The 19,854-nt window shown below is 41.7% G+C and overlaps 1 protein-coding gene across 1 annotated transcript; it reads right to left on the bottom strand.

The window, feature by feature from the left end:
* Window positions 1-12,326: 12,326 nt before the first annotated feature.
* LOC118664113 (peptidyl-prolyl cis-trans isomerase A-like) lies at window positions 12,327-12,834 on the bottom strand. Its single transcript, XM_036323977.1, is given in 3 exon segments — window positions 12,327-12,457; window positions 12,460-12,710; window positions 12,830-12,834. Coding segments are annotated over 3 exon segments (387 nt in total).
* Window positions 12,835-19,854: the final 7,020 nt, after the last annotated feature.

The following is a 19,854-nucleotide window of genomic DNA, read 5'->3' as shown; positions in this document are numbered from 1 at the left end:
TTGGGGTATATCCCAAAGTGGAATTGCTGGATAGTAAGGTAATTTTAAATTGATTGTTTTTTTTTGAGGAATTGCCATTTTCCACAGTGGCTGCATCATTTTGTATTCCCGCCAACAATGCACACGAGTTCCAATTTGTCCACATTCTTGCCAACACTTCTTTTCTCTCTCTCTCTCTCTCTCTCTCTCTCTCTCTCTCTCTCTCTCTCTCTCATAGTAGTCATCCAAATATATGTAAAGTGGTATCTCCTTGTGTTTTTGACTTGTATTTCCTAATGTCTAGTAATGTTGAGCACCTTTTCATGTGCTTATTGGCCATTTAGATATTTTCTTTGGAGAAATGCCTATTCAAATTAGTTGTCCATTTTTTAAATTGGATTATGTTGTTTTTGGTTTTGGTTTTTGTTCTTACTAGTAAGTTGTAGAAGCTCTTTATATATAAAGGATACCAATCTCTCATCAGCTATATGATTTACAAATATTTTCTCCCATTCCATGGGTTGTCTTTTCACTCTTTTGACAGTGTCTCATGCTACACAAGTCTTTAATTTTAATGAATGCCAACTTGTCAATTTTTCCTTTGGTTGCTTGTACTTTGGTGTCATATCCAAGAAATCATTGCCTAATCCAATGTCTTGAAGCTTTTCCCCTATGTTTTCTTTTAAGAGTTTTATAGTTTTAACTCTTACATTTAGGTCTTTGATCTATTTTGAGTTAATTTTTGTATATGGGTCAGGTAAAGTCCAATTTATCTTTCTTTCTTTTTTTCTCATGTGTATATCTAGTTTCCAGGACCATATCTTAAAAAGACTTCCCTTTCCCTAATAAATGGTCTTGGTATCCTTGTCAAAAAATCATTTGACCATATATGCAAGTGTATATTTCTGGGCTTTCTATTCTATTATTGGTCTGCAATCAGTCTATCTTTATGTAAATACCACACTGTTTTGATTACTATAGCTTTGCAGTAAGTTTTTTAATCTGGAAGTTTGAGACCGCCAATTTCTTTCTTCTTTTTCAAAATTAGTTTGGCTATTTAGGATTCCTTGAGAGTTCATAAGAATTTTAGGATAGATTTTTCTATTTCTAAAAAAAAAAAAAAGTCTTTGGGATTTTTGAAGAAGATTGAGGGGTGCTGTCCTCTAATTTGCCCAAAATTGTTATTTGGGCTAGTATTGGAGGCATGCTGACATCTTGAAGATAAATATGGTTTAGACATCTCACTCCAGAGCGATGGGAAACCCAGTCACAGGGAACTATCAGAAATGGCCAATTTTGGTGAGGTTTTTTCAGTGTAGATATGGAGAGATGAAGTAGAATCAAATAACAGAACCAGGCCATAAAATGTGCAGCCAGCTTCAGAAAGTTTCAGTGAGCTAGTAAAGAAAAGATGGTTTAAAATGGTTTCTTGGCTCTGAGATGAACGCAAACCCCAGGCTGCCTAACTCCCTGTTTTGTCTTTGGAGAAAGCCATCTGAAACAAGTGATTTAACAGACTGAAGAAAGGAGCCAAGATCTTCATGTCAAGATCTTATAAATCACAAAGTGAGACTGAGTAACTTAAAGACACGACAACTTCCTTTCTGCCTCTTTCACATCCTCCTACGCACACCAGCGACAGTGAAGTGAAGTGGGTGAGTGCTCACATCTTGGAGCTTGACAATCCAAGTTCAAATCCTAGTTTCTCTACCTGTAGACTCTGAATTTGGGCAAATTATGTCACACCTATAAACCTTGTTTTCCTTGTTCATAAAATAGGATTAGAGTAATATATATCTTTTAGACTTCTTATGAACATCAATTAAAATAACACACATAGAGGGTTTAGTATAGGCCTGGCAATCTTTCATCCAACAGGTATATATTGAACACCTATCACATGCAAGGCACTGTGCTAGTCGTGAAGAATTTAAAAAAGTAAATGAACATGTGTTTACAGTTTTGTCAAGGAGACAAATTACTAAACAAAGAAACTAAAACAATTACAAAATGTCATTAGATTCATGAAAAAAAACAGGATTCTTTGGTAAAGAATGATAGTAGAGCTGTAGGATCAGGGAAGGCTTCCTTGAGGAGGTGACAGGTAAGTTGCAACCTAAGAAGGAGAAGTACCCAATTCTGGGAAGAGCATGTGGAGGTGCATTCCAGGAATGTGCAAAGACCCTCGAGGTCAGAAAAATCTAGGTGGTTCTAGAAACTAATAGAATTGAGTGGCTGGGATGCAAAGAGCAAGTGGGGCAGGACAGATGATAAACAGTACATCTGAGTCACCTTTAAAGCTAAGGTAAAGAGCTCATATTTTATTCAAAGTTCAAAAAAGCCCCATGAAGGACATTCAGCAGCAGAGAAACATGAGCTGCCCATGTTTTAATAACCACTCCCTCTGCTGTGTGGAGAATAGCGTACAGAGAGGCAGGAAAGGGTGTAGGAGGCCAGTTAGAAATCACTGCAAAACTCCAGGGAAGAGGAGATGGAGACAAGTGGAGATAAAATTGACCAAACTTGCTAATGAATGTGGAAAAGAGAGAAGTCACAATGCAGAATGTGCCAGCAGGATATGCTTGGAGAGGAAGGGAAATGAAGTGTCTGACTTTGGATTCGTCTCGTCTACCTGTGAGACATCCAAGTGGAGATGTCAAGTGGGTGGTCAGATGCCAGCACGGAAGGCAGTAGCGAGAGATCTTAGCAGGAGATATAAATTTCAGAGTCATCTGTGTAATTGCTACCTAAAGCCATGGGAAAGGAGGAGATCACTCAGCCAAAAATGTACAGAGAAGAGAGGAAGGCCCAGGTCAATGTCCTGAAAAACAACACTTTCATGAGTTCAAAGTGGAGAAAGCAGAACAGGCAGAAAGACTGAGGAGAGGTGCTAGAGAGGCCGGAGGCCATCTAGGAGAGAGCAGAGTCACGGGCCCACAGGAGGAGAGACTTGTAGGAAGCAGGGACCTGTCACTGTAATGAATGCTACTTGGAGGCAATGCCAAATGTGACCTAGAAGAGTGTCCCCAGATTTGGGAATATGAAGGACACTGGTAACTTGACAAGAGCAAGTTCACACTCTCTGGGCTCAAAATGAGTGCCTAGTACATGTTAGCCATAGCAATACTAGTAGGATTCCCTACTCATCCCTTCTTTGAGTTTCTGCAATAATACAGTGACATTGGGCACTAATCAGGGCACAGCAGTGCAGCATTGATGACTAGCTATTCTCAGGTAGAAGTTGGTCTCATTTTGAGGTGGAACCTAGGATACCACTGTCCTTCATGAATAATTGTCACAAGTACTTGCAAACAATGAATGCTCCAGATGATTTGGTTGCATCATTACTTAGGGTCACAGGGAGAAATATTTTCTCCTCTCCCAGTGTTACCATCACTTCTCCAGTTCAATCCTGCCCATCTTTCTCACCCCATTCCTCCGTGTATTCTGCGGTTGTACTGCTTCTCTTAGTCACATACCAAAACAGCATCAGGCATTGACCCTAGTGCCAAGAAAAGGAGCCAAATTTAGGTCCCTCCAGTCTCGTCTATGTCTTTGGAGCCAGAGCTGGACCCATCCATAGAGCTTGGGTCCATGAGTGGCACCTTTTCTCCTATGCACATGCAGCTTGGGGAGTGAGACAAGAGTTAACACAGAGGGGAAGCAAGAAGACAAGCATTCTTTAAGGAAAGCAAAGGCATTCATACCACCACCACTTCTTTGCAAGAAGAACCAAACTGTTTCCCTCCTTAGTACAGCACTGTATTACATCTCTCCCAGAAGCCTCTGGGACCATCCTAAAGAAACACAGTACTAAATGTGAGGGTGTTGCCGGTCTACACGAGTCTCAGAATCCCAGAGAACTCTGAATTTAAAGTCACTATGGAACTAAATGACCATCCATGCACACCTTCTGAAGACTAGCAGCCATTTTTGTCCCTACACCTCTACCCCCTGAGCACCAAGAGTTCCACAGAGCGGGAGAGCTCCTGGGAGCTCCAAGGAGACACAGCACTTATTCCAGCCACTGTCTCTGAAAGGCAAATCCCCTGTTGCATCAGTGGAACTGTGGAGTGAGCCAGGCATGTCCAGGATGGGAGGTGCCCCCCAACCACCATCTCTGCTTACATCAGCAAAGGAGCAATCCAAAAGGAAGAGTAGCTCAGTGATGCTCTGAGCAGGGGAGAAATTTGACAAACACCAGGCCTCTGGTCAGAGCAGCCCCTCGCTGCCCACCCCATGGCCCCTCACCCCTGAACCTCCACCCCTACCCCACCATAATCGTCATGCTAAATGTTTGCTGAAAAGATGGGATCAATAAACAAACCAAGAAAGTCCTCTAGGTGACCTCATTGTGGGACTTTGGTTCAGGATCTCTCCCCAGCTCCCACAGCGGCGGTTCAGGCCCTGTCCTCTCTCACATGGACTGCTGCCACAGCCTCCAGACTGATCTTCCTGCTTCGGCTCCCCCTCCAAATACACCACCCCTAGCCTCCAGAGCCATCTCCCTAAAAAGAATATTTGTTAAAAGCTGAAAATGTCACTTTCCCATGGCAAAGCACTTAAGGGCTCCCCATTTCCTTCAGAATGCAGCCAAGCCCCACCGAGGCCCCTCCTGAATCTCACCTCTTGCTCTTTCTCCGCCCCCTTGCGGACCTGAGTACCCACATGCTCTGTGGGGCCTGGCTCCTGCTGTTTGCCTGGCTGGCTTCTGCTCTGACCTAAGACTCACTTTACCAGCTCAGCTTTTCCCTAACCTTCCTACCTCTTGCTCCTCATGCACTTCCCCTGGGCTAGGTGTTCTTCCCAGATGCTCCCAGAGTTCTTCGGGCCCACCTCTATCATTGCACTCACACTGCAGTCGAATCACTTATTTCCAGACTCATCTCCCCTACTAGCCTGTGGTACCTTTCAGGACAGAGACTTTAATTCTAATTCCAACATCACCAGTACCCAGCTTGTTGCCTGGAACATAATAGGTGTTCAATGCTTATGATGGAATTAATGAATAACTTCTTCCTGGACCACTAGTCTTTAATGTGGGAAAAGCAACCTTTCCACCATGTGAGAACTACTTAGAAGGCAAAGTATGCAGTGGAGATAGTTTCAGGTCTAACTAGCAATGTCAGATTTCATCTGAAGGTGTCTTACAGAGAGCCTGTGGTCTTGATACTTCAGGCCAGTTTCTGAAACTAGTCTTTCATTGTTCTGATCCTTCTATCCTTGATTAATGCAGAGGACTCTGTTTCCTCATCAAGCTCATCCCCTTTTTGTCTATGAAGCTCAGGCATCCTGGCACCAAGCCCACCAACACGGTAGCTTCCTCTGGTATCTCAATGCCTCCTCCAAGCTCTGGCATAGCAGCCCCCCAGATGGCTGCTGGACCAGGTTTGTCCTGCTCCCGGGCTTGCTCCTGTCCTCCCCTGGTGGCCTTCTCTTCTGTCTTTCTAAAGCTTGCCCCCTTCTGCTCTGCTAATGATGCCTTGATGAAATAGGGCAGCATTACCTGTTTGCTAAATAATTTCAGGTTGCTTTTCCTCTATGATTTCTAAGCAAGTGAATGGGGAAGTTACTGTTCTTATTAAAAACACCATGGGCTGTGTCCCTGGATCCTATGACAGAATCTGGTTTAGCAGGTGGCAGCATTTTTACCCACTTTGTCCACTAAAGTACTGAGAATAAAAATAGTTTCTACGTTCAGTTAACCTTACAACAAACATCACGCAATAAACAATAGCTTCACGACTTCTCAGCATCTTGATCTGCCTTCCAATCTTGCCCCTGTCACCTGGCACTGGCGTGCATTCCAGTTTGTTAATGTCCCTCTCAAAAGTGCTTTTCAGCGCAGAGCCCCATACTCCAAACGAGGTCTGCATGATGCCAAGGTCAGGAGGGCCATTGCTACCCCTGCCCAGGATGCTGCAAATTGTCCCACTCAATCCAAGGTCACTTGGGATAGCAACTAGCTGAGCCCGTTAAAATCCCAGAACTGTGGCCTCTCCTCCTCAGCCACCCTGTCTCTTTGTCTGGCTGTGCCTTGGAAAACTTGATGTAAGAAAATGTGCAGGAAAAAAAATTGCTAAAGGATCTTTTAAATAAATCATTCTCTAAGTACATCTAAATATTACATGTATTCCCTTATTTATTCAAACACCTTCTATATTCCAGGTCTTATTCTAGGCACAAAGGTGCTAAACAAGATGCCAGCTCTAGGCAGAAGAGGAAATAAACATTGTTATATGCATTCTCTGGGCCAACCCCTTTGCTCTTATGCTTTTATTTAATCCTCACATGACTCTCCGAGGTGGTGGGAGAAGTTCCATAATTTGTTCAAGGACCTGAGCTCAGGCTTGTCCCTCCCCATATCAGTCAGGATAACTTAGGTTCTGCAGAGATATCAGCCAAACACCAAGTCTTGGAGGCTTCAAAATCACAAAGGGGATGCTATGTGAGTTGAGGGTTCTCTTCCATGTTGTCCTCACTTACGGGCTGTGTCTGAAGGTGACTCCATCTCCTTGTTGCTGTAGTTATGGGAGAAGAAGGGGAAAAGACTGGTGAAGCAAATCACAGGTAGACTTCTAAATCTTCTTCCTGGAAGTAGCCACGTCACTTACACTTTCATTTTCTTGAACAAAACAAGTTCCATGGACACCCCTAACTTCAGGGGGTAGAGAGGTGAAAATATGTGCCTAGAAGAATTAGAAACACTTAATGAGCATCCTAATGAATACCACAGGCCCCAAAGCTCAAGTTCTTTTCCACCACACTATGCTCAAAACTAGTGAGAAGATTCACTACCTTCAAAGAGGCTAGAGGCAGGGAAGCATAAATCCAGAGAGTTAAAAGCCACTACCCATGGAAGATCCAAATCAGGAATAAAGATAAGTTATCCTTGGAATATGCATGAACATCAGTAAGAAATGGGATCCTTTTGACACATTTCAGATATACCTACTAAATTTACAAGCACCTATAGAATATACACTAGAAATGAGACCCTGTTATCATGAGGTATTTTAGGAGTTTAATAACTAGGACTTGTTATATGATATCCAACTTCTGGCTCAAATTTATATCATGACAAGGTTTTTTTAATATAAGAAAAGAGCCTGCCACCTCTCTTTAGTTCTTTCCCTTGTGCTTTCACTGTAGTTGAGAGCACTGGGGACTGGGGTTGATTTGCATTTGTTGCTGAAATAATATCCTAGCAATTAGCTGTAAATTTGAAAGTGATGAATATGCATAAGAAAGCCAAGCTTTGGAGGACTGCATAGTGCCCCTCCTCACCCCACCCCCACCCGCCCAACACACACACACACACACACACACACACACACACACACACACTCACACTCACACTCACACTCACACTCACACTCACACAGATAGAAGCCATCAGCAAAGCTGCACAATTATGGAAATCTTTGTAAGAATCTAGGACTCAAGATAAAACCTTACCCTTTCCTGGGCATAAATGTTGACTCACAGGTGGTCCAAATGAGATCATTATGCACTACATCAGGTAGCATCACATAACATTTGTCTAATAGCATCAGGCTTAGTCATGGAGCAGCTAGTTACATAAATAAGATCCAAATATCACAGAAGAGCTCTCCTAGGCCATCCTCATTTTGAAATGTGTGTGTGTGTGTGTGTGTGTGTGTGTGTCACACACACACACACACACACATATTTATGCTCTTCTTCAAGTTAGGGAGAAGGTTTTGCAATCTGAAATTGCTTGTGAGTTTAAATCCCAAGGTTGCAAAATGATGTAACTACCTAGTAATGTGTCCTACCACCTGGTAAACATTGTCAAACCATTTCCATCAATGGACTTGAACTTACTAGCTTTTCAGTACCAGTTTCTCCAAGATGCGCCGGAATAAAGGGGCTTATTTGTCCTTTAAAGAAGCTTCACCCATCAGTTTGCTTATACTGAGTATAGGTTGTCTGGTTGGTAATGAATGCATCTCTGAGCTGTCGTATACAGTAGTCGTTTGATGTTTGTTCTGATATGCACTTATTTTAATATTATTTTACATCTCAGAGAATTAAAAAGATAAGCATATTGATATAAATATACACATATGTTCTGTATTCCAAACACAAACACTAAAGGTCTTTCAATCTTCAATTAATTTTTTAATTTTCTAAAATATTCAGTGTTTAGATCTGGGAATGGTTATTATCCTCCATTTATGCAAATCACTAGAATGAATAACCATGATGCATTATCAACTTGACATTCAACAAATACTAACTGAGCACTTAATATGTGCCAGGCACTGACTTAGGTGCTAAGTATCCTATGAACAACTATTTAGGCTTATTCAGACTTGGTTTATCCTAAGTAAGGTATTTTGTTTACTGTGTTAATGATGTATTAAAAGTTCATTCACTTAAAAGAAATTAAGGCATCTCTAAATCAGAGAGTATTCTGTGTCTTTATGCATGTAAGTGTCAGATATAATAAATGAGACGTGGATCTTTGAAGAGCATGCTAAGAAAGAAAGCAAGTTCATTACCTTTATTCATTTTCTTAAATGGGAAACCATGTCTACACAAATTTTCCTAATAGAATATTTCTTTTCATTGTCACTTCCTATTAAGAATGATCCCAGACATTCCTGGGGCATAAGCTTCAACTCCCTTTTCTGGAATTCCAGGCTCCCTATCTCTTACTGACTTAATTTCTCACTGTTTTCTGGCATGGATTCTCTATTAAGGTCACATTGTTCCACTTCTGCTCCCCTACATGTGGCCTGTTTGTTGGTCCAGCATCTCAAACACATTTACTGAGGTTCTAAGAAGGGGCCTGCAGGTGAATAGGAGGCATTTTCTATTTTTAAGGCGTTCACAGTCTAGGGGTAAGATGGGGAGACAGACCCACAATCAGATCATCACAAGTCACACACAGTGTACTTGGGGACCCTGAGGAGGGAAGGAGTGTGTGTGTGTGTGTGTGTGTGTGTGTGTGTGTGTGTATGAGGGTAAGGTGTAGAGCAGCGATGGCCAATCTATGACACGTGAACTCATTTTTTTGGTTGATTTTTCTTTGTTAAATGGCATTTAAATATGGAGGGAAGGAGTGTGTGTGTGTGTGTGTGTGTGTGTGTGTGTGTGTATGTGTATGAGGGTAAGGTGTAGAGCAGCGATGGCCAATCTATGACACGCGCACTCATTTTTTTGGTTGATTTTTCTTTGTTAAATGGCATTTAAATATATAAAATAAATATCAAAATTATAAATCTTTGTTTTACTATGGTTGCAAATATCAAAAAATTTCTATATGTGACACGGCACCAGAGTTAAGTTAGGGTTTTTCAAAATGCTGGCACGCCGAGCTCAAAAGGTTCGTCATCACTGGTACAGAGGGAGAGGTCAAGGAGAATGTCACAGTGGAGAGTCTGGTGCAACTGACCATTGGACATTTGCCAAGTGAACAAGTGGGGAAAGGGTATTTTTGGCAGAGGGAACAATCTGTTCAAAGGAATGCCGTATTAGCTCATGTTGCTCCTCTTGCCACACTCTTCCCCCTTGCTTGTGTCTTTAAAATCCAATTCCATCATATTCCTGACTAGCTGCAATCATGCTTAACACTGGGAGGAAGCCTAGAGATTGGGGAAGGGGTATTTTGTTCAGAGGGGACGTTCTGTTCAAGGGAATGCTGTATTAGCTCATGTTGTTCCTCTTGCCACCCTCTTCCCTCTTGTTTGTGTCTTTTTTTTTTAACTTTGTCATCTGTTTCTTGTTATTTTTTTAATATTTTTTTATTGTCTAAAGTTTTACATATGTCTCATTTTTCCCCAATTGACCTCTTCCCCCAGCCATTCCCACCGCGGGCAAGCCCCCACTGCCCCAGTGCTGTCTGTGTCTTTAAAATCCAATTCCGTCACATACCTGGACTAGCTGCATTCATGCTTAACACTGGGAGGAAGCCTAGAGATCAGGTAACCCAATTCCCTCATTTCAGAGATGAAATCTGAGGTGTAAAGTGTTATATTGTGCATCATGCTTTGATGAAATGTGTTCATTTTCTTGACACATATGTATTGAGCACCGACTGTGTATAAGGCACTGTGAGATGTACAAAAACAAATTGAATCTGTTTTTCCCCACAAGAATTTAGTTCTCATTAGAAATATATGGCCTGGAGATTAAGAACACTTTGGTGTTAGAAAGACCTGAGCTTGAAGCCTGACCCTGTGGCACTGTGCTGGTGACCATGAACTACTCATCCTTACTGAAACAAAGCTTCCCCCTGTATACAATGAGGACAATAATGGACTTTCTTCGTAGGTTTGTTATGAGAATTCAATGCAATAACATTTGCAGAGCACTAGCATTAAATAAACCTTAGTGATGAGTGGTATAGCCTTAATACAATGTAGGAAAATTAAGTGATGGCACTGAGTAGGTACTTAATTAAAACAGAGCTGTATGATTAATTCATTAAACTTTTAATTCCAAGGTATTTACCTGATCAAAAATTAACATATAGTTCCTTGACAATCTGGGTTCCTCAAAGCTTTGTGTCAGGCTAGATTAAAATGGAGATTTTTTTTACTCTCTAAGGTCCAGTAACCTCTTGCAATATAATGAATCCTAATTACTCCATTAGTATCATGCAATTTTTAAAATTGGTCGGTCTGAGCAGCATCCTAAAAACCAGCTGTTCGATCAGAGAAGAACTCCTTCCTGGGCTTGTGGGTTACACCCACTTAGCAGTTTATACTCTGTCTCGTGTCATTTGTGCTCCACATGGATTGTGAGACTAGCCCAGGGGTGGGCAAACTTTTTGACTCGAGGGCCACAATGGGTTCTTAAACTGGACTGGAGGGCCGGAACAAAAGCATGGATGGAGTGTTTGTGTGAACTAATATAAATTCAAAGTAAACATCATTACATAAAAGGGTCCGGTCTTTTTTATTTTTAGTTTTATTCATTTCAAATGGGCTGGATCCGGCCCGCGGGCCATAGTTTGCCCACGGCTGGACTAGCTCCTGTCCTCTGAAACATTGTCAGGAAGAAGGAAGGAAAAACGAGAATTAAGGAGGGAAGACACAGGAGACAGATTGTGATTGTGCTTAAGAGGAAACTTCTGAACAACGAAAGACCTTCATAAAGGAAAGAACGACCTTCCAAGCAGTGGGGCTCATGGCTGCAGTGGTTCCAGATGATATAAGGTCTGCTCTGTGGTTCTGCAGGAGAGGCATGAGAAGTGGCTGGGAGGGAGTTTAGCAATGCTTAGCTCCCTCCCAATAATAAGCTTCTATGACCCTATTAAGCCATTCAAGCAAATATTTATTGATCACCTATTATGCATTAAGTCCCCACTTAGAGTGCTAACTAGACAGCACTACAAAAAGCAATGTCCCTATCCATATGGAGATGGGATTCTAGGTGCCACACGCTGAGGTATCGCGGTGCCTGAACTGAATCTCTCCTGTAGGTACAGCGATATGGATTGCCAGGCATGAGAAGATGAATCTTCATTAATGTATACCACTCCCTCACCCCTGTGAAAACGGGGCAAGAGAAGTAGCTCAGGGGGCTCTGCAGGTAGTAAATAATGGACAACTGTAACTGCTGGAGCTGAACCCACCCCTAACCACAGCGGTAATACTCAGATCATCAAAATCCGCCGAGATAAAGTTACCAGCCATGACTCCATCACTTGCCTGGTTTTTATTTTATGTGCTGCATAGTCGAACCCCAACCTTTGACTCTCTCTGTAACCATCCCTCGTTTGAGTTTGGGTTTAAACAGCTGCCCAGCCCGTCAGCGCATCAGTGCGGCCGAGCAATAACTCATGCAAAGACATTTAAGAGTTCGCAAGTCCTCAGTAGACTAAAGCAGAGAAAAACAAGCTTCCATAGCAACAATATGTCACTCTAAATCACTATTGCTGTTTCGTGAACAAAGTGAGGATTGAAATAGAAAATGTGGCAGGGAGTGGGGTCAGCTCAGCAGATAGGATCAACTGTTTTCTGGGAATTAGACCACCTTGGTGAGAGAGACAATGTGCTCATTTTAATCTGCTAAGCAGTTTAATTCTGAAGCTACAAAACTTATTATTTGTAACTTTCTCTGTCACTGAAAAAATGGTTTTATTCCTCTCTCTCTCTTTCTCTCTGACAGACAACTGTTTAGTTTTTGTTTCATAATCATAAACTTAACTCTGCAATCCAGCTAGACTGACAAGGGGGTAAGGAAATTATGGAACCCTATGAACTGTGGCAAGAGCACAATTATAGAACATTCCAAGCAAATCGGGGTGAAGGGGTGCTCTCCCGAGCTACAGAAGGAATGACCTGGCGGTAAAGATAAAACACAAGTCAAATTTATTCGAGTTGCCCGCAGTCAGCAATGGTGATCTTCTTGCTGGTCTTGCCATTCCTGGACGCAAAGTGCTCCATGGCTGTCACTATATCCAGGCCTTCTGTCACCTGGCTGAAGACCACGTGCCTGCCCCCACCCACTCAGAGCAGATGAGAAACTATGAACCACTTGTGTTGGGTCCAGCAGTGGCCATGGACAAGATGCCAGGACCTGTATGTTTCAGGATGAAGTTCTCATCCTCAAATTTCTCCCCATAGATGGACTTGCCGCCTGTGCCATTATGGCGTGTGAAGTCACCACCGGCACATAAATATTCCTTTCTCTTCTTCTTTGCATCCAGCTCTGCTGGAGACAGCCGGCAGGGAGCTGGAGTCAGGGTGAAGGAGCTGGAAGGCTGCAACTGAAAACCTCTGCTGATTCCATCAAGGCTTTGCTTGTTATGATAAACATTCCAGCAGCCAGAAAGTAGCTAGTAAACACTGCAGGGGCTGGGCCGGGAACTTACCTCATTGTGGGACTTGCTAATCATCCACTTATGATTAAAAAACGAAAATGTACGCAAAAGAGCTCTCATGTATGTGAAAGCTTGGAGTGAGCTGCATGGGCTCCCAGAGGCCTCCGACCACAAACACAGCTTAGAGTAAATATAATCTTAGGCAGAAGCAACTTTCTCCAACAAAAACAACACAGGGAAGCCTCTTGGAAGTTATTTGATAAACTATTAAAATAATAACTGCTTGTCTTAGCCTTGGCTCAAGACGGCAGATGTTGGACATGATACAGCCGCAGACGAGAGCGAGCATTCCCACCAGTGCAGCGGGCAGGCGCGAAGGCGGCTTTGCTTCAGCCATTTGTTTTGAAGGGACGGGGCAGTGGAAATCAATTCTCATTTGTGAAAAGGAGAGGACTCATGTCTGCTCATATATTCAATAACTATAAAAAACGTAATGCAGGCAATTGCTGTCTTGTTCTTCCCCCCTGTTTTGACACTAGAGAGCTGTGTCCCTAAATGTGCTCCTCATAGGGAAGTTTTGTTCCAGAGACCCCAGTGCGCTCTGAAATCATAAACAGGCAGCATTTCTGCCCACGTTTCCCCATAGGGGCTGGAGAGGCTGGCCTGGCCTACACTTTCCTTTCAAGCTTACAAGAAAACCTTTGCAAAGGGTTCCTCTCAGTTTTATTCCTGATCTTTTCACAATTCTCTGGGGACGCTCCATCTCTGGTGAACCTCTCTTGTAAGAATTTGCCAAGGTAATAGGTATACACGTGCAGCTACTGTTTCTTAACCAATTCTATTTGCCTTGACATCTCAATGTCAAGTTGGGTAGATTATTTTGCCATTCTACAAGGAGATTGAATTTTCTAAATTTATTGAGTATTTATGCATGGGGTTATAAAATGGATATTCCTTAAATTATCATATACCATGGAGAAAAGTGTGTGATTAACCTTCTTTACATCCCACATGCATTATCTCATTTAACTTTCACTATGACACCGAAGTAGGCTTTACCTATATTGCCTGTATTGTACTGACTAAAAAACAAACAAACCCAATATTCAGAGAAATATCTTGTCTTTAGGGTGTTTTTCTCCACATAGCGAAGCATAATTGGGACGTGTTTATCCAAAATGCAATAACAGTGACTAGACCAGCGGTTCTCAACCTGTGGGTCGCGACCATCGGAAAAACACATACAGCATATCAGATATTTACATGACGATTCATAACAGTAGCAAAATTACAGTTATGAAGTAGCAACAAAAATAATTTTATGGTTGGGGGTCACCACAACATGAGGAACTGTATTAAAGGGTTGTGGCATTAGGGAGGTTGAGAACCACTGGACTGAACTTACCCTCCTTACTGGAGCAATAAAAAACTGGACAGGATATGTGAAACAATCATTTTTAAAACATTGGGCATCCGGTGACTAAGGACAGTGGTTCCTGAGAGGTAGGAAATAATGCTCCAGCTTCTTACTTTACTGCCTTCTGTGTCAAGGTGCAGAGACTCCCTGAGTGGAGTAGACAGAGCTAGAAGTCAAGGGAGGCCAAGGGAGTGAGAATTCTTAGGACAAATTATGGGAGGAAAGAAAGCAAAGGACAGATGTCTCTGGTGATTTGGTAGGTGATAGGATAGATGTACGTTTAATTTTATAAGAATTTCACAAATTCTTTTCCAAAGTAGTTGCACCATCTACACCCCCACCGTCACTGTATGAGAGTTCTAGGTGCTTCACATCCTTACCTCACTTGCCCTTATCGGCCCTTTAGATTTTAGCCATTCCAGTGAATGTGAAGTGGTATCTCATGATTATTTTAATCTGTGTTTCTCTGATAACCAATGTGTTTAGCATCTTTTCATGTGCTTATTGTTCATTCATAGGACCTCCTTTATGAAGTTACTGTTCAAGTCTTTTGGTCCTGTTAAAAAATGGAATTGTTGGTATTATTGAGTTGTAGGAGTTTTTAATAGATTCTAAAGTCAAGACCTGGGTCAGATATATATTGTGAATATCTTCTATCACTCTATGGTTTGTCTTTTATTTTAACAGTAACTTTTCAGAAGAGATGTTTAGTTTTGACAAAGTTCAATAGATCAGTTTAAGAGAAAGGTATTGAGAATAAAAAAGTTAATTCCTAAAGGAAGTGGCATATAGGGTTTATGCCACAAATAATATTTTTGAAAGGATTCACAGTGATTTAAGAGCTGTCTCTTCTTACTGCTCAAGAGGGGATTAAAAGTCTTTTCTGGACTGGAGAGAGGGAGCTTGGGGAATGGGAGAGGAAATCAAAGCAAAAGGGGGTTTTGCCTACCCGCCCCCACCCTCTGTCTGTGTGTGGGATCCCATTGTGAAGGCAACCTCCTCCTGGATTTCCCAGGCACAATTCTGGGAAACGATGCCTATAGTAAGTCTCATAGAAGGGTAGCAATGGTGGATGAGGGATACAGGTGGATGGCCTAGGACAGTGATGGCGAACCTTTTGAGCTCAGCTTGTCAGCATTTTGAAAAACCCTAACTTAACTCTGGTACTGTGTCACATATAGAAATTTTTTGATATTTGCAACCATAGTAAAACAAAGACTTATATTTTTGATATTTATTTTATATATTTAAATGCCATTTAACAAAGAAAAATCAACCAAAAAAATGAGTTTGCGTGTCACCTGTGACACGCGTGTCATAGGTTCGCCATCACTGGCCTAGGAAAAGCCTTGGGAGGTACAATTACCCTCAGGGGAGATGGGGACAGAAGACAAAAAAGAGTCCTCAGATCTACCATGGGGGAGAGAAATGCTGAGCGAAAGTGTGCTAACTAAAGGGGCCTGGTTTTGGAACAAAGACCACTCAATGCCTGGAGTCCAAAGGCCTTTGTGAAAACCTGGACCTCAGGAATGAAGTCTAGAAGTCAAGGATGAGGGTGAAATAGGTGAGGTTCAACCCAGTGAATGCCAGTGTGGACAGCACACCATTGTGAATGAGATGCCTTTTTACGCTGAGCCTCCCACACTTGCTAGTAAATTATTCCCTAAGGGAAGGGAAAAGGGGAGGGAGGAAAATTCGAACCAATCTTCATCCAAAAGAGACTTTGTTTTGATCCGGAAGGAAGTGAGTTTTACCTTGAATTCACAAGATTGTTTCCTGCTATCAAAACTATATGAGAGATTGCGAACTAAGCTACAGAGAAACAGGATTTCATAGCTACACCCCAGCTGTTTTTTAATTGTTGACACTATTACAGATGTCCCCCATTCCACACCCCCTTTGCCCACCTCTACCCAACCCAGCCAGCCTTCCCCTGGCCTTCTCCACACTGTTGTCTGTGTCCATGGGCTATGTAGGCATGTTCTTTGGTTACTTTTTTCACCTTCTTTAATCCCGTCTCCCCACCCCCTCCCCTCTGTGATGGATCTATAGATTGCTTTGGATAGTATGGACATTTTAATGATGTTAGGTCTTCCAATCATGAACACAGTATATGCTTCCACTTGTTTGTATCTTCCTCTATTTCTTTTCTCAATGCCCTAAAGTTTTCTGAGTACAGATCTTTTACCTCCTGGGCTAAGTGTATTCCTAGATACCTTATTTTCTTGTTGTTGTTGTTTTTGCAATAGTAAACAATAGGGTTGTTTTCTTAGTTTCTCTTTCTGATAGTTCATTATTAGTGTATAAAAATGCCACTGATTTCTGGGTATTAATTTTGTATCCTGCTACTTTGCCAAATGCATTTATTAAACCTAATAGTATTTTGATGGAGTCTTTAGGGTTTTCTATGTACAATATCATGTCATCTTTGAATAATAACAGTTTTACTTCCTCCTTTCCAATTTGGATGCCTTTTATTTCTTCCTCTTATCCAATTGTAGGGACTAGGACTTCCACTACTATATTGAATAAGAGTGGTGAAAGTTTTTGCCCATGGAGTATGATGTTGTTTGTAGGTTTTTCATATATGGCCTTTATTATGTTGAGGTATGATCCCTTTACTCCCACTTTGCTCAGAGTTTTTATTATAAACTAGAGGCCTGGTGCATGAAATTCGTGCACGGGGGGAGGGGCAGTCCCTCAGCCCAGCCTGCACCCTCTCCAAGTCTCCAATCCAGGACCCCTCGGGGGATGTCCGACTGCCGGTTTAGGCCCCATCCTGCATGGATGGGGCCTAAACCGACAGTCGGACATCCCTCTCACAATCTGGGACCACTGGCTCTTAACTGCTTACCTGCCTGCCTGCTTGATCACCCCTAACTGCCTCTGCTTGCTGGCCTGATCGCCCCCTAACTTGTCCCCTGCTGGCCTTGTCACCCCCTAACTTCCCCCATGTTGGCCTGGCTGCCCCCTAACTTCCCCCCTGCTGACCTGACCACCCCTAACCACCTCTGCCTTGGCCCCCACCACTGTGGCTTTGTCTGGAAGGAAGTCGGATATCCAGAAGATGTCCAGTCTAATTATCATATTACCCCTTTATTAGTATAGATGGGTACTGGATTTTATTGAATGCTTTTTCTGCATCTGTTTATATGATCATGTGATTTTTATCTTTCAATTTGTTTATGTGATGAATCGCATTTATTGATTTGTGAATATTTTATAAACTTTACATCCTCAGAGTAAATCTCACTTATTCACAGTGTATGATCTTTTTAATGTACTGCTAGATCCTATCTGCTAATATTTTGTTGAGGCTTTTAGCATCTGTGTTCATCAGGGCTATTGGCCTGCAATTATCTTCTTTGTAGTGTCTTTATCTAGTTTTGGAGTTAGGATAATGCTGGCCTCATAAAAAGAGTTTTGAAGTCTTCCATCCTTTTGAATTTTTTGAATAGTTTTAGGAGAATATGTTCTTCTTCAAATGTTAGATAAAACTTGCCTGTGAAGCTATCTGGTCCGGGACTTTTGTTTGCTGGGAGTTTATTTTTATTACTGATTCAATTTCATTAGTTATTAGTCTATTCAGGTTCTCTGATTTGTCATGATTGAGTTTTGGAAGAGTATATATTTCTAGGAATTTGTCCCTTTTGCCCAGGTTATCCAATTTGTTGGCATATACTAGTAGTAGTTCATAATATTTTCTTATAATCCTTTGTATTTCTGTCTTGTCAGTTGCTACTTCACCCAGCCTTTTTTTTTCCATTTGCATGGAAATTTTTTCCAACCCTTCAGTTTGTGTGAACCTTTTGTTCTGAGGTGGGTCTCTCTTAGGCAGCATATAATGTGTCATATATACTTGTCCATTCAGCTACCCTATGTCTTTTGATTGGAGCATTTAATCCACTCACATTTAAAGTTTGCCGAAACCAGTTTGGCTCAGTGGATAGAGGGTTGGCCTGCGGACTGAAGGGTCCCAGGTTCAATTCTGGTCAAGGGCATGTACCTGGGTTGTGGGCACATCCCCAGTGGGAGATGTGCAGGAGGCGGCTGATGGATGTTTCTCTCTCATTGATGTTTTTAACTCTTTATATCTCTCCCATCCTCTCTGTAAAAAATCATTAAAATATATTAAAAAATAAGGTTATTATTGATAAGTACTTATTTATTGCCATTTTTTATTTATACCTATATTCATCTCTCTCTTGATTTCTTCTTCTTCTTAAATCAGTCCCTTTAACATTTCTTACAATGCTGGTTTGGTGGTAACGTTCTCTTTTACTTTTTTTTCTTGTCAGGGAAGCTCTTTATTTCACTTTCAATTTTGAATGATAGCCTTAGATTCAAGTCCTTGCTTTTTATTTTCTTTGAATACTTCATGCCAATCCCTCTGGCCTGTAGTGTTTCTGTTCAGAAATCAGCTGACAGTTTAATAGGGACTCCCTTGTAGGTTAGTTTTTGTCTCTCTTTTGCTGCCTTTAAGATCCTCTCTTTGGCCTGGCTGGTATGGCTCAGTGGTTGAGCGCCAAACTATGAACCAGGAGGTCACAGTTTGATTCCCAGTCAGGGCACATGCCCGGGTTGCAGGCTCAATCCCCAGTGGGGGGCATGCAGGAGGTAGCCAATCAATGATTCTCTCTCATCATTGATGTTTCCATCTCCCTCTCCCTTCTTCTCTGAAATAAATTTTAAAAAAATTATTTAAAAACAAAGTTTCTCTGTTTTTAATGTTTGCCATTTTAATTATTATGTGTCTCTGTGTGGGTCTCTTTGGTTTGATTGGGACTGTCTGTGCTTCCTGACTTGTGTGACTTTTTCCTTCATTAGGTTAGGGAAGTTTTCTATCATTATTTCTACAAATAGGTTCTCTATTCCTGTTCACTTTCTTCTCCTTCTGATATCCCTATGAGGCAGATGTTGTTAAATTTCATGTTGCCCCCAAATTTCCTTAAACTATTCTCATTCTTTTTTTCTTTTCTTCTCTAATTGGGTGTTTTTCCTACCTTGTCTTCCAAATCACTGATTCCCTCCTCTGCTTCATCCAACCTACTTTCTTTAAATATATTTTATTGATTTTTTACAGAGAGGAAGAGAGAGGGATAGAGAGTTAGAAACATCGATGAGAGAGAAACATCGATCAGCTGCCTCCTGCACACTCCCCACTGGGGATGTGCCCGCAACCAAGGTACATGCCCTTGACCAGAATTGAACCTGGGACCCTTGAGTTCGCAGGCCGACACTCTATCGACTGAGCCAAACTGGTCAGGGCCATCCAACCTACTTTTAATTCCTTACATGTACTTTGACGTCAGATAACCATTCTTCATTTACAACTGGTTCTTATTCATGGTTTCTATTTATTTTTACATGCTATTGTAGTTTCCACTAAATCCCTTGTAATTCTCATTAACTTCCTTGAATATCCTTATAACCATAATTTTGAAATTTATATATTATAAGTTGCTTGCATTCATTTCATTTAGCTTTATTTCTGGAGATTCCTCCTGTTCTTTCATTTGGGGCCGATTTATTCATTTCCCCATCTTGGCTGTCTCTTTGTGTTTGCTTCTATTTATTAGATAGATCTGCTATGATTCCCAGCCTTTGTGAGGTAGCCTTATATAGTAGGTGTCCCATGGGACCCAGTAGTACAGTATCC

The sequence above is a fragment of the Myotis myotis genome, unplaced genomic scaffold (assembly GCF_014108235.1).
Source record: "Myotis myotis isolate mMyoMyo1 unplaced genomic scaffold, mMyoMyo1.p scaffold_m19_p_10, whole genome shotgun sequence".
NCBI classification, from domain to species: domain Eukaryota; kingdom Metazoa; phylum Chordata; class Mammalia; order Chiroptera; family Vespertilionidae; genus Myotis; species Myotis myotis.
This window is presented reverse-complemented; position numbering and strand designations above follow the sequence as displayed.